This window comes from Piliocolobus tephrosceles, chromosome 19 (genome assembly GCF_002776525.5).
Source record: "Piliocolobus tephrosceles isolate RC106 chromosome 19, ASM277652v3, whole genome shotgun sequence".
Lineage (NCBI taxonomy): Eukaryota > Metazoa > Chordata > Mammalia > Primates > Cercopithecidae > Piliocolobus > Piliocolobus tephrosceles.
The window spans coordinates 46,415,563-46,435,892 of NC_045452.1; the positions used below are offsets into that span (position 1 = coordinate 46,415,563).

The 20,330-nt window shown below is 39.7% G+C and overlaps 1 protein-coding gene across 9 annotated transcripts in view; it reads left to right on the plus strand.

Annotated features, from left to right (window-relative positions):
- The window catches only part of SYNJ1 (synaptojanin 1), a 108,189-nt gene that overhangs the window by 84,279 nt on the left and 3,580 nt on the right, over positions 1-20,330 (plus strand). For 4 of the 9 annotated variants that reach the window (XM_023190475.3, XM_023190486.3, XM_023190499.2 and 1 more), the window contains 9 exons: positions 2,070-2,232; positions 6,159-6,368; positions 6,955-7,098; positions 7,747-7,785; positions 9,300-9,347; positions 10,593-10,631; positions 10,754-10,824; positions 12,929-13,037; positions 13,582-13,799. In XM_023190475.3, the coding sequence (XP_023046243.2) occupies positions 2,070-2,232; positions 6,159-6,368; positions 6,955-7,098; positions 7,747-7,785; positions 9,300-9,347; positions 10,593-10,631; positions 10,754-10,824; positions 12,929-13,037; positions 13,582-13,799 (1,041 nt within the window). The remainder of the gene's footprint in view (positions 1-2,069; positions 2,233-6,158; positions 6,369-6,954; positions 7,099-7,746; positions 7,786-9,299; positions 9,348-10,592; positions 10,632-10,753; positions 10,825-12,928; positions 13,038-13,581; positions 13,800-20,330) is intronic. The other 5 variants (XM_026456045.2, XM_023190547.3, XM_023190554.2 and 2 more) reach the window with 3 other exon arrangements.

A 20,330-nucleotide genomic window follows, 5' to 3' on the forward strand; every position in this document is an offset into this window, starting at 1 on the left:
ATGAAACTTAGTTTGGCTGGATATGAAATTCTGGGTTTAAAATTCTTTTCTTTAAGAACGTTGAATATTGGCCCCCACTCTCTTCTGGCTTGTAGAGTTTCTACCGAGAGATCTGCTGTCAGTCTGATGGGCTTCCCTTTGTGGGTAACCTGACCTTTCTCTCTGGCTGCCCTTAAGATTTTTTCCTTCATTTCAACTTTGGTGAATCTGGCAATTATGTGTCTTGGAGTTGCTCTTCTGGAAGAGTATCTTTGTGGCGTTCTCTGTATTTCCTGAATTTGAATGTTGGCCTGCCCTGCTAGGTTGGGGAAGTTCTCCTGGATGATATCCTGTAGAGTGTTTTCCAACTTGGTTCCATTTTCCCCCTCACTTTCAGGCACCCCAATCAGACGTAGATTTGGTCTTTTTACATAATCCCATACTTCTTGCAGGCTTTGTTCATTTCTTTTTCTTCCTTTTTCTTTTGGTTTCTCTTCTCGCTTCATTTCATTCATTTGATCCTCCATCGCTGATACTCTTTCTTCCAGTTGATCGAGTCGGTTACTGAAGCTTGTGCATTTGTCACGTATTTCTCGTGTCATGGTTTTCATCTCTGTCATTTCGTTTATGACCTTCTCTGCCTTAATTAGTCTAGCTGTCAATTCTTCCACTCTTTTTTCAAGATTTTTAGTTTCTTTGCGCTGGGTACGTAATTCCTCCTTTAACTCTGAGAGGTTTGATGGACTGAAGCCTTCTTCTCTCATCTCATCAAAATCATTCTCTGACCAGCTTTGATCCGTTGCTGGCGATGGGCTGTGCTCCTTTGCAGGAGGAGATGCGCTCTTATTTTTTGAATTTCCAGCTTTTCTGCCCTGCTTTTTCCCCATCTTTGTGATTTTATCTGCCTCTGGTCTTTGATGATGGTGACGTACTGATGGGGTTTTGGTATAGGTGACCTTCCTGTTTGATAGTTTTCCTTCTGACAGTCAGGACCCTCAGCTATAGGTCTGTTGGAGATTGCTTGAGGTCCACTCCAGACCCTGTTTGCCTGGGTATCAGCAGCAGAGGTTGCAGAAGACAGAAAATTGCTGAACAGCGAGTGCACCTGTCTGATTCTTGCTTTGGAAGCTTCCTCTCAGGGGTGTGCTCCACCCTGTGAGGTGTGGGGTGTCAGACTGCCCCTAGTGGGGGATGTCTCCCAGTTAGGCTACTCAGGGGTTAGGGACCCACTTGAGCAGGCAGACTGCCCCTTCTCAGATCTCAGCCTCCGTGTTGGGAGATCCACTGCTCTCTTCAAAGCTGTCAGACAGAGTCGTTCGCGTTTGCACAGGCTTCTGCTCCTTTAGCTGAGCCCTGTCCCCAGAGGCGCAGTCTACAGAGACAGGCAGGTTTCCTTGAGCTGCTGTGAGCTCCACCCAGTTCGAGCTTCCCAGCGGCTTTATTTACCTACTTAAGCCTCAGCGATGGCGGGCGCCCCTCCCCCAGCCTCGCTGCTGCCTTGCGGTTAGATTGCCGCAGACTGCTGTGTTAGCAAGGAGGGAGGCTCCGTGGGCGTGGGACCCTCCCGGCCAGGTGTGGGATATATTCTCCGGTGTGCTGGTGTTACAGCGCAGTATTGGGGTGGGAGTTACCCGATTTTCCAGGTGTTGTGTGTCTCAGTTCCCCTGGCTACGAAAAGGGACTCCCTTCCCCCTCACGCTTCCCAGGTGAGGCGATGCCTCGCCCTGCTTCAGCTCTCGCTGGTCAGGCTGCAGTAGCTGACCCGCACGGATTGTCCGGCACTCCTGAGTGAGATGACTCCAGTACCTCAGTTGAAAATGCAGAAATCACCGGTCTTCTGTGTCGCTTGCGCTGGGAGATGGAGACTGGAGCTGTTCCTATTTGGCCATCTTGCTCCGCCCCCCCATGTTTACTTTTAAACTAGTTTAAACCTTTAAACTAGTTTAAAATTTAGTATATGTGAAAGAACTATGCTGAATTGTCTAAATTAACTGTCTATACCATTGCATAGTTTAACGAAGTCAGCCTCTTTATTCCACATAGTTAACTTTCATGTTAATCTTTATTTTATATCTCTTTTACTCCACTAGTTATTGAATCGGACTATAACTATTGCTTTAAAAAGTCCAGACTGGATCAGAAATTTGGAAGAAGAAATGAGTTTAGAGAAAATTAGCATTGCATTGCCATCGTCAACAAGCTCTACCCTGCTTGGTGAAGATGCAGAGGTTGCAGCAGATTTTGATATGGAAGGTTTGTTTCTTAAACACATTTACTTCTTGTAGTTCTAGATATGTTTTCTTCCCATCTGTAAAGTCTTATTTTCCAAGTTTATGTTTCTTCTTTTTCTTGGGACGTACATAGCACTATTAATTAGAATTTATTTTGGCCAGGTGTGGCAGCTCATGCCAGCAATCACGGCACTTTGGGAGGCTGAGGAGGGTGGATTGCCTGAGGCCAGGAGTTCAAAACCAGCCTGTCCAACATGGCAAAACCCTGTCTCTACTAAAAATACAAAAATTAGCTGGGTGTGGTGGTGCACACCTGTAATCCCAGCTACTCGGGAGGCTGGGGCAGGAGAATTGCATGAACCCAGGAGGCAGAGGTTGCAGTGAGCCGAGATTGTGCCACTGCACTCCAGCCTGGGCAACAGACCAAGACTGTCTCAAAAAAAAAAAAAAAAAAAAAACCCAGAAAAACAAAAAACAATAACAACAAATTTATTTCACATCATATTGTATTTATTTTGCGTATACTTTAAATGTATTTACCATTCTTCCATTCAAATATTAAGACCTTTACAAATATTAATTTATATTCTTATTGGATAAAAACCCAAATTAGTATTGTTGGTGTATGGTTTAGTCCCAATAATTAAAGTTAAGGTAAAAAAAGTAGAAGTTCCAAAAGGGTATTCTAAGAACAGAAATGAGTTTAAGTATTTACTCCAAAAATTTCCTTAAACATGATTTTAAAATGCATTTGTTTGATGGCAACATTATCAAAAGAAAAAAATTTTAAAATGCATTTGTTTTCTAACACAATATGCTATTCTAGCCAGTTTTTCATTAAAATGCATACCTTAGATTATAATAATATTGTAATGCCCTGTATAGCTAGGTACCACATTTAAGAGTGGAGCATCTTACAAGGTTATCTCATTTTCACATTCTCTGTTCATTTGTTTACTCAGTCCACACGTATTTATGTAGTACCTTTATGCCAGATACAGCTGGGTGCTAGAGATTCGACAGCTGTGGTTCTTTCCTTTCCAGAACTCATAGCTTATTGGGTGTTACATACAAGTAAGCAGGCACTCATAATAAAGTGACATAAATGTGATAATGAATGGTTTTGTGGTAGCTCATGGGAAAGGTGCTTAACTTGGATTTGGAAAGTTGGGCAAGGTTTCCCAGAGGAATTGAAATTTAAGTTGAGAATCCAAAGACTCAGGGAGAATGGGATTAACGCTATAGAGGAGTGATCCAAGAAGAAAGCATGTGCACAGCCCAAGTCGGGAGAAAGAGGATCCACATGGATTATGCAGGGATGTTTGTGAGGGAGTAAATGAAGAAAATAGGCCGGGCGCGGTGGCTCAAGCCTGTAATCCCAGCACTTTGGGAGGCCGAGACGGGCGGATCACGAGGTCAGGAGATCGAGACCATCCTGGCTAACACGGTGAAACCCTGTCTCTACTAAAAAATACAAAAAAACTAGCCAGGCAAGGTGGCGAGCGCCTGTAGTCCAAGCTACTCGGGAGGCTGAGGCAGGAGAATGGCGTGAACCCGGGGGTTGGAGCTTGCAGTGAGCTGAGATCCGGCCACTGCACTCCAGCCTGGGCGACAGAGCAAGACTCCGTCTCAAAAAAAAAAAAAAAAAAAAAAAGAAAGAAAGAAAATAAATGCAGAGAGAGAAGTAGGTACGGGATGGAAGATGAATTTTGTTTTGGATATGTTGAATTTGAGATGTTCATGGAGTCAATCAACCATAAGTCTGGTGCTCAGGAGAGAGCTCTGGAGTCAAGGAAGCTCTTATGACCTGCAAAGTGATGGGTATTTATTAATATAACTTTGGCCAATAGGATTATAACGAGACAGAAGAGAATAAATTGAATATGGAGAAATATAGTCCTGGGATTGAGTATGTGGAAATATAGAGTTTAAATATAGACAGAAGAAGGCTGCCCATGAAAAGAAAATGAGAAGAAACAATGTCAATTGTTTAGAAATCTCAAAGAGCCAAGAGAAATTCGTGGCTTAAAAATTAAGGAAAGAAAGTGGAACATGGAAGGGGAGGAGTCAGTGGTGTCTTGTGCCACAGAAAGATTAGAAGAAATGAGGACGGAAATGTGTCCTTCTGATTTAATAACAGGAAGGGAAGCTGTTACTGACATTTCATGAGAATGATCTCAGGAGTGGTGAAGCCAGATGGTGGTAAATTGGTATGGATGGAACGTGAAGAAGTGGAGAAAAGGGTCTGTAGACAACTCTTTAAGGAAGTTTGGGGGAAAAGAGAAGAGTGCAATTGCTCTAGGAAGATTGGAGGTCCTAGGGTGGTGTTTCTGGATGGGAGAAGCTTGAGAATGCACAGTGCTAATGGAAGTACAGGAGAAAGGGCTGATGGTTTGGGGGAAGGGCACGGCAGAATAGTAGAGCAGTGTCACTGAGAAAACTAGGCTGGGTAGGGTCCGTTTGTTCCATCCTCAAATACCCAAGTGACAACCATGTAATGAGACTCCAGCTTGGGGGCAGGCTGTTGAAGCAGGGGTTCCCATCTTAAGACTTCCCTCTTCTCCGTGAAGTGTTGAAGTTATCTGCAGGGGTGGGACAGCCCACAGTTTCAGGAGGGTCGAGGAGTTTTTCAGTAAAGCTCCTGAAGAGCAAAGGGTGAGGGGAAGAGCAAACCAGGAAATCATGGAATTGCCAGGCACTTTAGGAGCCCAGAAGAGACTGAAAAGCATAATTTCAAATGTGACTGCAGTTGTCAGGACTGGGTGGTTTTCTTTAGCAGAGGCAGTCAGCAGTCCAAGTGCTACCACAGAAAGATTAAACAGGGGAATCAGTGCAGGGATGGGGTTGTGTCAAGCATGTGCAATGGAAGAAGAGCGAAGTAGGGTAATGTTTGAGATGGAAAACCATAGAATCTGAAGTAGGTACAGAAGAAAGCAGAATCAGATGGAGGTAAAAGTTAGAGGGATCAAGCCCTGGCTTCTGAAGAAATCAAAAGAAGAAAGAGTAGCCAAGGGAGAGAACTGAAAAGCTGGGAGGCCAAAGTCAGAATAAAACTTTTGCATTTATTATTTCAGAGGAGTGCAGTTCTGAGGGGTGTGGGTTAGGAGTGGAGGTGAATGTCAGTAAGGATAGGACCAAGGCATTTTGTTATTGAATGAGTTGTCCACATGGACTTTGATGCCACACAGAAAGATGGTGCGGGACTTGACTTACAGTCTTGCTCTCTGCTTAGTCCTCAATGAGTGGGTTCAGGAAATGGAAGAATGGACGTTGGAGATGACTATAGCAACTGGGGGTAGAGGGTGTTACATAAATTCCTGATGGCATAGCCTCAGACCAGTAGGACTTTTTGTTCAGGATTGGAAGACTAATGTTCTGGAATGGCAGGTTGCAAGGGTTACCTTGACCCCACTTTCCTACCCAGAAGTAAATAGAGATGAGGAGACCCTGGGGGAGAACCAGTGTTGACTTAAAAGCAAAGAGGGTCTTTGTGGGGTGAGGGTGGCAGGGAGGAGCCTTCTGGGGGAAGGCTCTATGGCTCCTGAGAGCTTGTTGACTCTAAGGCTGGACCTGGGTTGGGCAAGGGAGTGGGGCAGTTCCACAGAGCACAGTAGACAGGTTTGGAAGGAGAGCAGGAAACTTGAGTTGGCTTGTACTGGAAAAGCTGCTCTGGGGCATATTGGTAGCCCATTGGGTCACCCCAGCTCCAAGTGGTTGGTCACCTGGCATCTTACTGCTCAGAGACAATAGATATCTTTACATCTTCTGAAACAGCATTTCTACTAATTCTGGTTTTATACACGCCTTCACGTTTAATCCATGTGTGTTTGCAATGTCATAATGTTCATATTTGTTTTGTGTATTTTAACTCTTTAAAACCTAAGGTGAAAAAAAATCTCTGAGCAAGTTAAAATGGAGTTATCTCTGATGAAGCCTGCTTTTCCTTAGGTGATGTTGATGACTATAGTGCTGAAGTGGAGGAACTTCTTCCTCAGCATCTCCAGCCGTCTTCAAGTTCCGGCCTTGGTACTTCCCCCAGCTCTTCACCCCGAACTAGTCCCTGCCAGTCACCTACGATATCAGAGGGTCCTGTACCTTCCCTTCCCATCAGACCAAGCCGAGCACCGTCAAGAACTCCTGGGCCTCCCAGTGCACAGAGTATGCATTTTATTTGAAAGTTTGGTGTGGCTTCCTGTAGCCAATGTGCCTGATGTTGGAGAGTCATCGTTTAAGTTTTATACCTCGGTGCTAAAGTGCACCCTGTTTTCTCCGGTACAGAAGAGGAAAACTTGTAGATGATTAGCTCTCAATGGAAAGGAAATTTGTTATAACTGTCACTAGATGAAAATTGTTCTTAATCTTTTTTCTATGTGGTTTAGTTTGTCTGTGTCTTACAACTGATGATTTTCTGTGGTATGAACCCATAAGTATTTGGGCTTTTTCTTCTCTCTCCTGGCCAGACTGCAAAATGACTTAAACAATACTTTGTGCCATATCAGGGCCACTTAGTAAATTAGCTTTCAGCACCTGAGGCCTAGGTAAGAAGTCAGCATGAGGTAGCATTATTGCTGCCATGGTACCAGAGGGCAGTTTAATGGTAGACTGCTTTTGTTATTCATACTGAAAATACATGCCCTTTTTTTACACCATTGTGCACATTTGATAGAACATTACACATATATATATTCCCTTCTGTCAACAGCTACTTGGAACCTGATCTTCTTACCTCCTTTGTGCTTTTTAGGTTCTCCTATTGACGCGCAGCCAGCAATGCCACTGCCGCAGAAAGACGCCGCCCAACCCTTGGAGCCCAAGCGGCCGCCACCGCCCCGCCCTGTTGCCCCCCCCACACGCCCGGCTCCCCCACAGAGACCTCCTCCGCCTTCAGGTGAAAACCTTTTATTTCCAGTTCTGCTAGATGTAAAATTCTTCACTCTGTTTTAAAATGTTTTGCATGTTTTCCAATCTCTAGCTTCTGGATTTTACTGGGTTTCTGTTTTTTCTATCATTGTTGCTATTTCTTAGCTTTTATCTAAAGAACATCGTAGTCGCAGCAGACACGGTAGAGTGTTTGCAGAGTAGATTCCTCTAAGGTGTTTTCACAGCTGCCTTTAGCTGCCTTCTCACCAGCCAGCCAGAGAGGTTTATTTTGTTTTTGCTAATTTGATCTAGTGACGCATGTAAACTGTTCTTAGGTAAAATTAGGTTTAATTTTTTTCAAAATCCTCATTTCTGGATGACTTATAAGCATGAAATTATTAAAATATGCTAATTTCTGTAAAATGTATAGTTAAAACTGGAGAGCATACGTATTAATGTATAATTGTATATATTTGTTTAATGTTCTTTTAAATTAAATATAGTGCTGTTACTTCAGTTATAAGCATATGCGTTGAATAATAGTTTTTGTAATACCTAGATAATATGTAATTCCACATGATACTTGACATCATGGATACTATAGCAATCTTTGACATTTCACTTCTGTATTTAATGTCATTTCCTTTCTACTGCCTATTTTCTTATGAACTATAAGGGGCCAGGAGTCCTGCACCCGCTAGAAAGGAATTTGGAGGTAAACATTTACATTTGTTAGCATGTGTGAATCGTGGTTCATTAATGTTTTGGAGCTTGATCCCTACAACTGAAAGACATTTTAGGTTTGCTTGATAAAAGTCAAAATGAATGACATTCCAGTCTAAAACTAATCCGCAAATAAAACTAATAAAGGCTTTCATTTCCCAGATAGGCTGGGATTGTTCATCAGGCCTAATAATTTTTTAAAAAATAAATGTGGTCGATTCATTTACAAAGATTTAATACCTAAAAGTTATATTACTTTTAAAAGTCACTCAGGTACAGTAAATACAGAACATTTCCCAAGTATTTGATTAGTGATACATTTATTTTCTAGTGGAAAAGCTTGTGGATTAGCAAAGAACTGTATGATTTTCTTTTCATTTCTTCTTAAGGAAATTTTTATTCACAATGGGTCACTTTTTGTTTGAAGTATAGTTTATTTGGTTTACATGAAAACTCACAGAGCTCAGTTGGAGTTATACATTTGACAAGTTTATTCTAATTCTCAAGAAAAGATGAGGTGAGTTTTCACAATTCCTCAGAAGAATTTTTACAAATCCAGTGTTGCTAAGGCTTACTGTGCATGTGTAGCTGGTCTGTTTCTATTGTAGCTTGCCTAGTGACGTGACAAAGTGATTCAGGTCTTCCTACAGACCGACTTTGCCTGTGTGTAGATCTTAATGATGCGTGTGATAAGAATAGCTTAATTATTTCAGCATTACAGCTTCTGCCAAGTATAGCTAAGTGATCATTTTTCCATTGACCTACAGAAAACATTTAATTTTTCCTTTTTCAAGCTCCTGCTTTTATAGAAAACATTTAATTTTTTCCTTTTCAAGCTCCTGCTTTTTTTAAAATTTCCATGATAATTTTTGCTTGTATTCTGCTTTAATTAGGAAAACATCCTGTAAAAAAATAAATTTAAAATGAATCTGTCATAAGTTATATTAGCAAACCAGTGGATTACAGTGAAATCTGTCTTAATTTTAAAAATTGAATTCTTTTGTAAGCAGTGTTTGCAACATGTTTTTTCATCCTGTAACCAATAATTCCTTTACATAATTATAGTACATTAGAGTTTTTAATATTAATGCATCAAAAACTAACTTCAGAAGACTTACATAGTCTCAGAAATTTATGATTTCTTTCCTTTTGACTATCAAATATCAGAGTTTTTTTACTTGCTCTGGATATAAAGAGTAAGATGATTTTTAAAGCAAAGGGCCTCATCAAACATATTTTTAAATTCCCTACTGGTAGTAGTTGTATATATAAAAAGAAAACTGTCGTCCTGTTTCTACTCTTCTGTTGGAGTAAAGGGAGGATTCAGGTTTGAGCCAAGCATCTGAAGTCACTTTGGTTTGTATTGATATCTTTGAAGAAATTTAAAGCAATAAAAGAGCCCTTTTGCAAAAGTGAGTTTACTATGGAAATTGTCTTGTGTGCCTGCCTTTCATTCTGTGATGTGGGCCCTGAACAATATATAGCTTCTGTTCTTTCTCTAAAAAGGTATTGGAGCCCCTCCCAGTCCTGGGGTAGCTAGGAGAGAGATGGAAGGTAACGAGACTCTTGCATTATAGAAATGGTTCTCTCATTTTATTTCTCAGTGTCAGTGCCCCAACCCCCAGTGTTTACAGGCATACTAAATCTTTTCTTGGTCCAGCTGTAAACTTCTCTTTCCCCTCCTTATGTATATGTTGTATTTTTTCCTCTCTTCATTCTGTGTCACCTATAGTTTCTAATGGATATCCATTTAATTTCCCTGAGATCCTTAGTGTTGTTTGTACTCTGTTTCATATATAGTTTATGTATGTCCAGGTTGTGAAATTACTGTTTAAGAATGTCTTCAAAATTCTTTTCAGAATAAGTAAAATATTTAGAAATGTACTTTACTAATCTGAAGTTTTAAAAATTAATGATTATAATTAAACCCTATTAATTCAGATCCAAGAATATAGTATTTTGTAGTTGATTTCAGATAACATAGCTGTTTTATAGATTAGCACTGAGCCAGATTTGTTTAAAAGACCTTTAAGACTAGTGGCCATTTGTTATGATTTTAGTTATTAAAAGACTGATATATTTCTTATAACAATTGTACTTGAATTTCTTTACAAAAAGGAGAGTTTATCTAAGATGCTGCCCTTGATAATCACTCCTACTCCTTTTGGCCCCAAGAGTGATTTATTTCATTTTATCCTTAAGCTACCATTCTAATGAGTTTGAACATATTTTTAACACTATCTTCCATAAGGCAGATATTTGGTAATAACATATGCCTGTCTTCTGTCTTAATGATAGGATTTTGTTATAGAAATCCGAAAGATCTCATCATAAGATAACCTTATCCACAATGACATCCACGGTGTGAAGCCCTAAAGTAGTGCTACTAGGAGCCTCTTGTGTAATTTGACAAATGCAGTCCTGTCTGTTGCTTAGGAGCCACTTGTCTGCCAGACTCGAAGGGGCAGCAGTGCCACATCTTGTGACCATTCACACAGCTGACTGTATGTTTTCAGGGTTCACAAAAGAGAGCTCTATGGGGAATGCCACCCTAAAAGTGGCCCCATGAGTGAGGTATCAAACTAAAGTCACCACTTGTCTCCCATAAAGGTCTCTCTAAGTATTGTAATTTTTCTCTCTTTTGGAGTATTTCATTCAGGACTGATAATCCAAACCCTTCATCATTATCCAAAGCCCCCATTTCTGCTGGTAATGAAGCAGAACAGCAAGCTGATGTTATGCAATATTGCTTAATTGTTAACTTGCAACTAATTGTTTTTTTCCCTTCTTGCTTCAAAGCACCCAAAAGCCCTGGAACAACACGGAAAGATAACATAGGTAAAAACACTTGAATGTAGCTATTCACCCTCAAAACTGGACCGTGAAATAGACACTTGGAATATAAGTACTGGTTTCTGTTTTATTGTTTTAAACTTAAATATATGATGTCTTTGTTCCAGGACGCAGTCAGCCTTCACCTCAAGCAGGACTTGCAGGCCCAGGACCTGCTGGATACAGTACAGCCAGACCGGTAGGTAAGACCTTGCCTGGAGCCAAGGGGTCTGGGTTTTAAGTCCTGTTTACTACTAGTCAGTTCTGTTACCTTGGAGAAATCATGTGACCCTTGAAGGCCTCAGTTTCCTCAGCTCTAAAATGAGGGAATCGCACTTGATGATTGCCCAACTCTAACATTATTTTAACACACTCTTCAAAAATAACCAACTCCACTATTTGGATAAAAGTGATAGACTTAAAACAATTATGGTCACTAAGTAAATATCTTAAGAGTCTCAGTATATGAGGAGATGATGGATTTGGGCAGCTTTTTATCATTTTACCTGAATAATGAAGATATAAAGTAATCCTTCATTAAGAAAGGATTTTAATTACATTTCAGGAAAAAAAATGATAAATGCAGTATAGTAAAACTGGTTCTAAAGGTTTTTTTCTCTTTTTGGTTTTTTTCTTGATCAGATTCATCATATTCCGTAAAGGTATTAGAAATAGGAGGGTTGATGGTGTTGCAGGATTTTGCTCTAACTGATGAATGTGTCTTTTCTGTATGTTTATATGTTCTCTTATACACGTAGGTTTTTTATTATTTGAAAACTTTCTCTGGACTATAACAGGTAATCAAGAACAGAGAGAAAGAGCAAATAAAAACCAGTAAGCAGTAACTTAGGCTAATCCAGTAGAACTTGGGACTACTGAGAGGCCCATATCTGAAGAGTAGGAAACTGAGAGCTGTTACTATACCTAGAAATTAAGATTATTAAGATTGTGAGAACTGAAAAAACTACTTCCTATGAACATAGAAGTTTTTTGTCTTTTCTGTTGTAGCTGTCCACTTAATAATTTGAAGGTTCTTTTTTATGTGTAATATTCAAATATTTATCCTCCTTTTTTCAAAAAAAGGGAAATTTGCCATTCACTGATTCCATTACCACACTGGGCACAAGAATTTTCTTTATTCTGTTGAATACCATAAGTACAGGAAAAAAAAGTCAGGATTTTTGTGAGTTTAAAAGTTCATATTTTGCTTACAGTAAATATTATTAGCTTAGATCCTTCAGCAAACATATGAAAATAGAAAAAATATTTTTCATTGATGAGTCTTTTCAGTGTATTTATTTTGGAATATTGAGTTAGTCATTCAAAAGTTGTACTTCTGTGTTTAGAAAAAAAAAATATATGGCTGGGTGGCAGTGGCATGCACCTGTAGTCCTGGCTACTCAGGAGACTACAGTGGAAAGATTGCTTGAGCCCAGGAGTTCAAGTCTAGCTGGAGCAACATAGCAAGACCCCATCTCTTAAAAAACAAATCTCGGCGTGGCACGGTGGCTCACGCCTGTGGTCCCAGCACTTTGGGAGGCTGAGGCAGGTGGATCATAAGGTCAGGAGATTGAGACCATCCTGGCCAACATGGTGAAACCCCATCTCTACTAAAAATACAAAAAATTAGCCAGGTGTGGTGGTGGGCACCTGCAGTCCCAGCTACTCAGGGGGCTGAATCAGGAAAATGACCAGAACCTAGGAGGTGGAGGTTGCAGTCAGCAGAGATTGTGTCACTGCACTCCAGCCTGGCCACAGAGTGAGACTCCATCTCAAAAAAAAAAAAACAAATCTCAGGGTGTATTTTTCCCCCAAAGTCTCCTAGTTGCTCAGGTATATGTCTCTCTGTCTCCATGTGTATTTTTAAATCATCCCAGTTTTTTCCATGAAGACAGCATTGCACATGGTTAAGAACCCTAGCCCTGCAGCTAGTTAGACCTGAGTTTGGATCCTGGCTCTGCTTTCTGTGTGGCTTTGGGCAAGTTGTATACATTTCTTCATCTTAATTTAAAATAGAGATGATAAAATAATACCTACTTCTGAGGGATATTTTGAAGATGAAATGGAAATGCCTATACAGTGCTTAATTAACATAATGTCTGGCAGATAGTAAACAGTCAGAAGTCAACAGGAAGATTTTAAAATTCATCACTATATGGATTCAGGTAGAGAACCCTTAAAATGACAAGATAGGGATTAATACCATAGAAGAAAGTAAATGAGATGCAAAAGCAAATGTTTTCACAGAATTTTACCTGTGGAAGGTAAGTCAATGTCTCAAGTGTTATGTTTCCCATCTGTAGATGATTCCTCCTCGTGCTGGAGTTATCAGTGCCCCACAGAGCCATGCGCGGGCATCTGCTGGAAGACTGACTCCTGAAAGCCAAAGTAAAACATCAGAAACGTCGAAAGGTAGATACTCTTTGGGAGGCTGAGGCAGGAGGATCGCTTGAGCCCAGGAATTTGAGACCTGCCTGGGCAACATAGTGAGACCCCGTCTGTAAAAAAATAAAAAACTCTTAAAATTAGCAAGGTGTGATAGCACATGCCTGTGGTGCCAGCTACTCGGGTGGCTGTGGTGGGAGGATCACTTGAACCCGGGAGGTTGAGCTTGTGGTAAGCCGTGGTCATGCCACTGCACTCCAGCCTGGGCAAAAGAACAAGACCCTGTCTCAAAAACCAAAAATCTTTAAAAATTGAGAGAAAAGAAAGGTAGATACTATATTAGAAATACTATAGTGGTTTTGTTGTGTATTTTTCTCTTTTTCCTTCTGTCATCTCCTACCTTCTACAACGTATTCAAATAGATATATGCTTCCTTCATTATACCATAAGAAATGAGGCTACTTATTGAGGGAAGAAATAACTAGAATATTCTCCTAACATTTCACCAAAGAAGGAAAAAAACGTGGTTTTCTAGAATACACCTAACATCTGACAACCACTGGTTTTTCAGGTTCAACTTTCCTTCCTGAACCACTGAAGCCTCAGGCTGCTTTTCCTCCACAGTCTTCTTTGGCCCCGCCTGCTCAAAGGTTGCAGGAGCCTCTTGTCCCCATGGCAGCACCTATGCCTCAGTCTGGCCCCCAGCCAAATTTGGAAACCCCACCACAACCACCACCTCGAAGCAGGTCATCCCATAGCTTGCCTTCAGAAGCTTCCTCACAACCTCAAGTAAGTCTCATTTGTTACACAAAATATTATCTTTGATGCATATGGTTTAGTCTTTGAACATACCTATTTTAATTATTGTCTATTATAAGAAGTAAAAGACGAGTTTTAATTTTCTTTTTATATTTGGTTATACATATATATATATAAGTTTGTTTGTTGTTGTTGTTGTTGTTGTTTCCTTTTTCAGACAAAGTCTCGTTCTGTTGCCTGGGCTGGAGTGAAGTGGCGTGATCTCGGCTCACTGCAACCTCCGCCTCCCGGGTTCAAGCAATTCTCCTGCCTCAGCCTCCTGAGTAGCTGGGATTACAGGTGCCTGCCACCATGCCTGGCTAATTTTTGTATTTTTAGTAGAGACAGGGTTTCACCATGTTGGCCAGGCTGGTCTTGAACTCCTGACTTCAGGCAATCTGCCCACTTGGCCTCCCAAAGTGCTGAGATTACAGGTGTGAGCCACTGTGCTCAGCCTACGGTGAATTTTCAAAGTGATCTTTCCTTAAAGTATCTCATTACACTCTTCTGAAAAACCTGTGAGATGAGTGAACCCTAACACTTTGGAAGGCCGAGGTGGGCAGATCCCTTGAGCCTGGGAGTTCAAGACCAGCCTGGGCAACACAGTGAAACCTTGTCTCTACAAATTAAAGAACCATCCCGGTATTGTGCCATGCACCTGTGGTCCCGGCTACTTGGGAGGCTGAGGTGGGAGGATTACTTGAGCCCAGGAGGTCGAGGCTGCAGTGAGCCATGATCGCTCTACTGCATTCTAGCCTGGTGACACAGTGAGACCCTGTACCTCCAAAAATAATAAATAAATAAAGTCTTCTTTTACACTTTGGAAAGATCTGAAATACAGAAATATTATGTATTGGCCATGTCCCGTAAGCACATTTATAAGTAATAGTTAACATTTATTTTTACAAATATATGGGTATTTCCAGCTAGTTGGCAGAAGTGAACAGTTTCTTAAGTGTCTACAGGGTGAAAACAGATGTTAAAGTAAATATGACTCAATACAATATGAATAGTGTTAGCATTTAGCATTTATTAAGTCACATTTGTAAAAGTTGAAGGATATATAATACAGAAAAATAAATGTTCTTCTAAGCTGGTTAATACCAAAAAGCATGCTACATTTTTTTAGTTTAGAAAATTGAGGATGAAGTCTGGGAGCAGAGGCCCATGCCTGTAATCCCAGCACTTTGGGAGGCCACAGTGGGTGGATCACCTGAGGTCAGGAATTCAAGACCAGCCCGACCAATATGGTGAAACCCTGTCTCTACTAAAAATACAAAAATTACCCAGGCATGGTGGTGTGCGCCTGTAGTCCCAGCTGCTCGGGAGGCTGAGACAGGAGAATTGATTGAACCCAGGAGGTGGAGGTTGCAGGGAGCTGAGATTGCACCACTGCACTCCAGCCTGGGTGACAGAGCAAGACCCCATCTCAAAAAAAAAAATAAAGAAAAGAAAAAAAAAATTGAGGATGCTGAAAATATATAATAATGGCAGAACTCCTTCAAAGAATGGTTTTTTTTTTTTTCTGCTAATCCATTTTAAGTCAATAGTGATTTTTTTCCTTATTTTCTTGTAATGTATACAATTGTAGTTTTTAAAATGTAATTGAAGGGCAAAAAACTTTTTTAGCTAGCCACTCTGAGCTTTCTAGGACTGTTTTAGGGCATCCATCTCATTGTAGATGTGTGCCATAATTACTAAAACTCTGATGGTTTAAGTGTCCTTAGACCAATAAGAAAGTAGATAAAGTACTCTGAAAAACTTCCGGAAGTGCATACTGTCAGCTGAGATTGTAGTTATCATTATAAAATCATCTTAAGACACGTATCATTTTCACAGAAAACTTTCCATTGTTTTGATTTATGTTTTTCCTTGAAGTGAGTATAGCGATTTGGTGGCCGACACACATGCTGTGTGTGTGCGCCCTTAGATTGTGTTCTTGAATCTTGTGGTTGTCAGTTCATCAAAAAGACAAAGATATTTGTTTCAAATCCTGAAGTATCTTTTTGCCTCTGTCATTGATATCAAACTCCTTAATATTAGATACACAGACACACCTTTCTTGGAGGGTGGGGTCTTGTTTCCATGCAGAGTGTCATGTGAGGGATCGCAAAGTGGCTATGGTTTCCTCCAGGGAATGCCCAGTGTAGTTTCCTCCAGGGAATGCCCAGTGCTGGGGGCCAGGAGGGCGGGGAGGAGGAGTGTTTTTATCTTTTTGTACCTTTTGAATTTTGAGCCATAAAATAATGCCTATTTTAAAAATAACAAAAAATTTTAAAACTTATTGGAAGTAGGTGTAAGCTGAAAAATATACAAGATTTTCAAACCTGATGGTGAGATTTTTAAATATGACAAATTCGATATTTTGTAATGAGATGGAATAGTTTTAGAATTGAACATTTGTAATTTTTACAAGTCTTTACTTATCCTGTTCCAAATCTACAAGGTATTTAAAACATGACGTACATGACCCAGTTTTACTTTTTATTATTTATTCTTTGACTTTTTAATTTTGTATAGAAGAGAGTCGTTTAATTTGAGTGATTATATAACATGTCATACATCCTTCACAAAGTATAAAAAATCCTCACTTATCTATCTGACTTCCAGCATCTTAGTCATCTTTATCAGCTAAGAGCCAGAAATAAGGAAATGCAACTGGAAGTAAAGGAACTGAACTCACTGCTGTACTGTTACTATGAGACCTGGTAGAAAAATCGCAGCAATCTAGACCCATTTAATGGAGGATACAGCAATGTTATACCTCTCAGTATAAACCTATTCCTGATCTGCTATCCACTGCCAGAGCTGATACACAAAACTCTTGAGTGTTAAACAAGAGTCTCATGTTTAGTAAGCAGGGAATTCTAAAGTACTTAATATATTTCAGGATGATGTCTCTGAATTGTCAAAATTAGTTTTGCTGTTTAGTAGTGCGTTTAGATATTGGAGAAGATTTACCTCAAAACTGTTTTTTGAGGATACTAAATTTTTTTAAATAATGGTATATTATAGAGGGATTATGATTTCATTTTTAAACAAAGGTAAATTCTAAATTTCTTGTAAGGTGCAAGTTTCTTGTATGTTCCAACTAATATGTTATGAATTAAATTAATGATATTAAGGGTATCATTTTTCAGAAAATTTAAGTAAGATAAAACAAGCTAGATCCTGACCATTTTGTTAAAATGAATACTAATTTTCAGTGGGATGGTCTTTTTGCAAAATAGTATATACCAAAAATGGTATAATTTTGTACCATTACATTGCCATTTTCTCTAATAATGACATCCCTAGGCTATCCTAAGGCTGTGTCTTAGTCTGCTTGGGTTGACATAAGAAATACCATAAACTGGGTGGCTTACACAACAGAAATTTATTTTCTCACAGTTTTGGAGGCTGGAAGTCCGAGATCAGGGTGCCAGCATGGTTGAGTTCTGGTGAGGGCGCTCTTTGTGGCGTGCTGACAGCCACCTTCTCACTGTGTGTTCATGCCGTCTCATTGCATGTGGTGCCTGGAATAAGAGCAGGCACACACACTTGCACAAGCTCTCTGGTGTCTCTTCTCATAAGGACACTAATCCCATCATGGGGTCCCACCTTCATGACCTCATCTAACTCTAATTACTTCCCAATGGCCCCACCTCCAAATACCATCACACTGGGGCTTATGGAACCAACATACGCATTTGGGAGGGGAGAGCACACAAATACTCAGTCCATAACAGGTTGCTTAAAATATTTTAGAACTCTGAAATCATTTGGAGTATTATTTTTGGAATAACAAAACTGAACTGGTTAGTAATCAACCTCAGACAAAACTAAAGTCTGGACCCTAATTCAACAAAATTACAAAAGGAATTGGAATTGTCTTTTGAATTTATGTTACAACCTGCAAATATTGCTGCTTTTGGATTCTGTATGTAACTTAGAAAGTATTTTGTTGACTGAATTGTTAGGGTTGCTGGTTGATCTCGGATTGTCCTCCTAATTCTTTCCTTTGATGTCTGTTTCCTTTCTCAAAGCAGGAGCAACCATCAGGGTAACAGGTATCTGACAATTTATCAATCTTACGTGTATTTTCATCCGTCTCAACACATTAGATGTATGAATCTCTTCTTCATACATCTAAAGTTTCACCCATTTTTAAAACCACTTGTCTCCATTAATAAATTCTATCATACCATAAAACCTGCTTTTTCTTCTTCTTAGTATTTTGGATTTTAGGAACCATGTTGTTGTTCTTGCTAATGCTTTACCACTTTTTGCTTCATTTTTTAATGAAAATTAACAGAACTAAAAAGTGTAACTTCAAGACAGTAAGATTTAGGTATATGAAGTCCTTTTTGGCAAAAGCAGATTGGTTCTTGGTTTTAACAATGGCATTTATGTAATCACATAAACACAAAATTCAGTATGTTTTTTAGGAAAAAATATTTGGGGGAAATATTTTTTCAAATAGTTTTAGTAGCAAGATTGTTATTGGTAAGGAAGAATTGATGGTTTAGAAAGATGAAAGTTGGCAGTATAACAGGATTATTTAAAGGGCCTTCCAACACCTTTCTCTGTAAAAATAGCACCAATTTTAATATTGTCATCACAAATCCTGCCTAGATTACAAATTAATTCTAATGTGATGACTAGTGATGTGGTTGTCATTGTAATTTCAAGTCTGGGAAAAATGATCCTGATTCTATCAAATTAACATATTTTGAAATAAAAATATTCCTATATATGAAAATAAAGATATTCAAATGCATAGCACTTTATGCAGCAGGTGACTTCTAGTCTAAGCTGGCAGAGCACAAAATTCTCCTCTCCTCTGATGTCTATGTTGCGGACGGTTCTATCTGCCATAGGGGAATTTTGTCTCAGACTCAAATATTTCCATTTTATATTAACTACAAATAGTCCAGAGATTTTTGGTAATACAGAGTTAATTTTATAATAGCTATATAAATTTCCTTTTAAGTACATTTCCACATGTAGATCTACTTACCTAAGACATTTAGAATACAGTTTAAAGTCTGTGACATGTTTTCTCTTTAATTTTGTACAAATTTATCACACTAAGTTTGAAGAAAAGTATACTTTTCCAACCAATTATAAAGCATATTCTAGGATAGTTGAATAAAACAGATACTTGAAAGTTATTCACTTAAGTCATCCACACCATTTCCTTTTACAAGTGAACATTAAGCAGTAACTAAGTGTTTCATAATATGCAGTTACATTTTATTGAGACTGCTGCTGTTTTTTCCAATATATTTCATAAAAGTATAGTTATTTTGCTTTAACAGCTATCCAAATTCCTGCTGGGCAGTGCTCATTTTATTACATTGCCAGTCTTGAACTGAATTTTTTTTTTGCCCTGTCCTATCCAACCCTGAAGTTTTCTTAAGTTCGTATTAGTGTCCAAGTCATCTACTCTAGTTTTAAGAATTATATACATTTTTTTCAAAATTAATAATGAATGCCTGATAAGCTAATTTGCCCATGAGGCCAGAATCGTAGTTCTTTTCCTTCATCTGATCAGTTGGCTTTGCGCAGTCCCTTGGCTGTGCTCCACTCCAACCAGCTTCTTTATGGAGTAGGGACCAAGGGATTTAGGGCAAGAGTGAAGGAATTCCAAGCACTCTTCCTACTGATGACAGTTCATAGCCAACTCTGTCACATAGAAGGGACCAGGTCATAAACCAAATAGAAAATGGGACTTTTTTGCATTTGGTTACTAATAGTGTATCTGTTTTGGAACATTTTTGCAAGACAGGAGGGTCAGTTTTTTTACAGAAAGTTGCCCCATTACTCAGTTTTTGTTTTTTGTTTTTTGAGACGGACTTTTTCCTCTTGCCCAAGCTGCAGTACAGTGGCGCGATCTCAGCTCACTGCAACCTCTGCCTCCCGGGTTCAAGCGATTCTCCTGCCTCAGCCTCCTGAGTAGCTGGGATTGTAGGCGTGCACCACCATGCCTAGCTAATTTTTTGTATTTTTAGTAGAGACGGGGTTTCATCATGTTGGCCAGCCTGGTCTGGAATTCCTGACCTTAGGTGATCCACCCGCCGCAGCCTTACAAAGTGCAGGGATTACAGGCGTGAGCCACCACACCCATCCTCACATTACTCAGTTTATTCGACAAAGGAGAGCTTGCATTAAAAGTCAGCTGTGCCGGGCGTGGTGGCTCACGCCTGTAACCCTAACACTTTGGGAGGCTGAGGCAGGCAGATTGTCTGCGCTTAGGAGTTTGAGACCAGCCTGGGCAACATGGTGAAACCCCATCTCTACTAAAATACAAAAAATTAGCTGGACATGGTGGCACACGGCTGTAGTGCCAGCTACTCACAGGCTGAGGCACAAGAATAACTTGAACCTGGGAGGTGGAAGTTGCAGTGAGCCAAAATCGTGCCATTGCACTCCAGCCTGGGTGACAACACAAGATTCGGTCTCCAAAAAAAAAGCAAAGAACTCTCAAAATTTATTTTTCCAAGTAGAAGAGGGAGAGGGAAAGATGGAGTCTTCATCTTA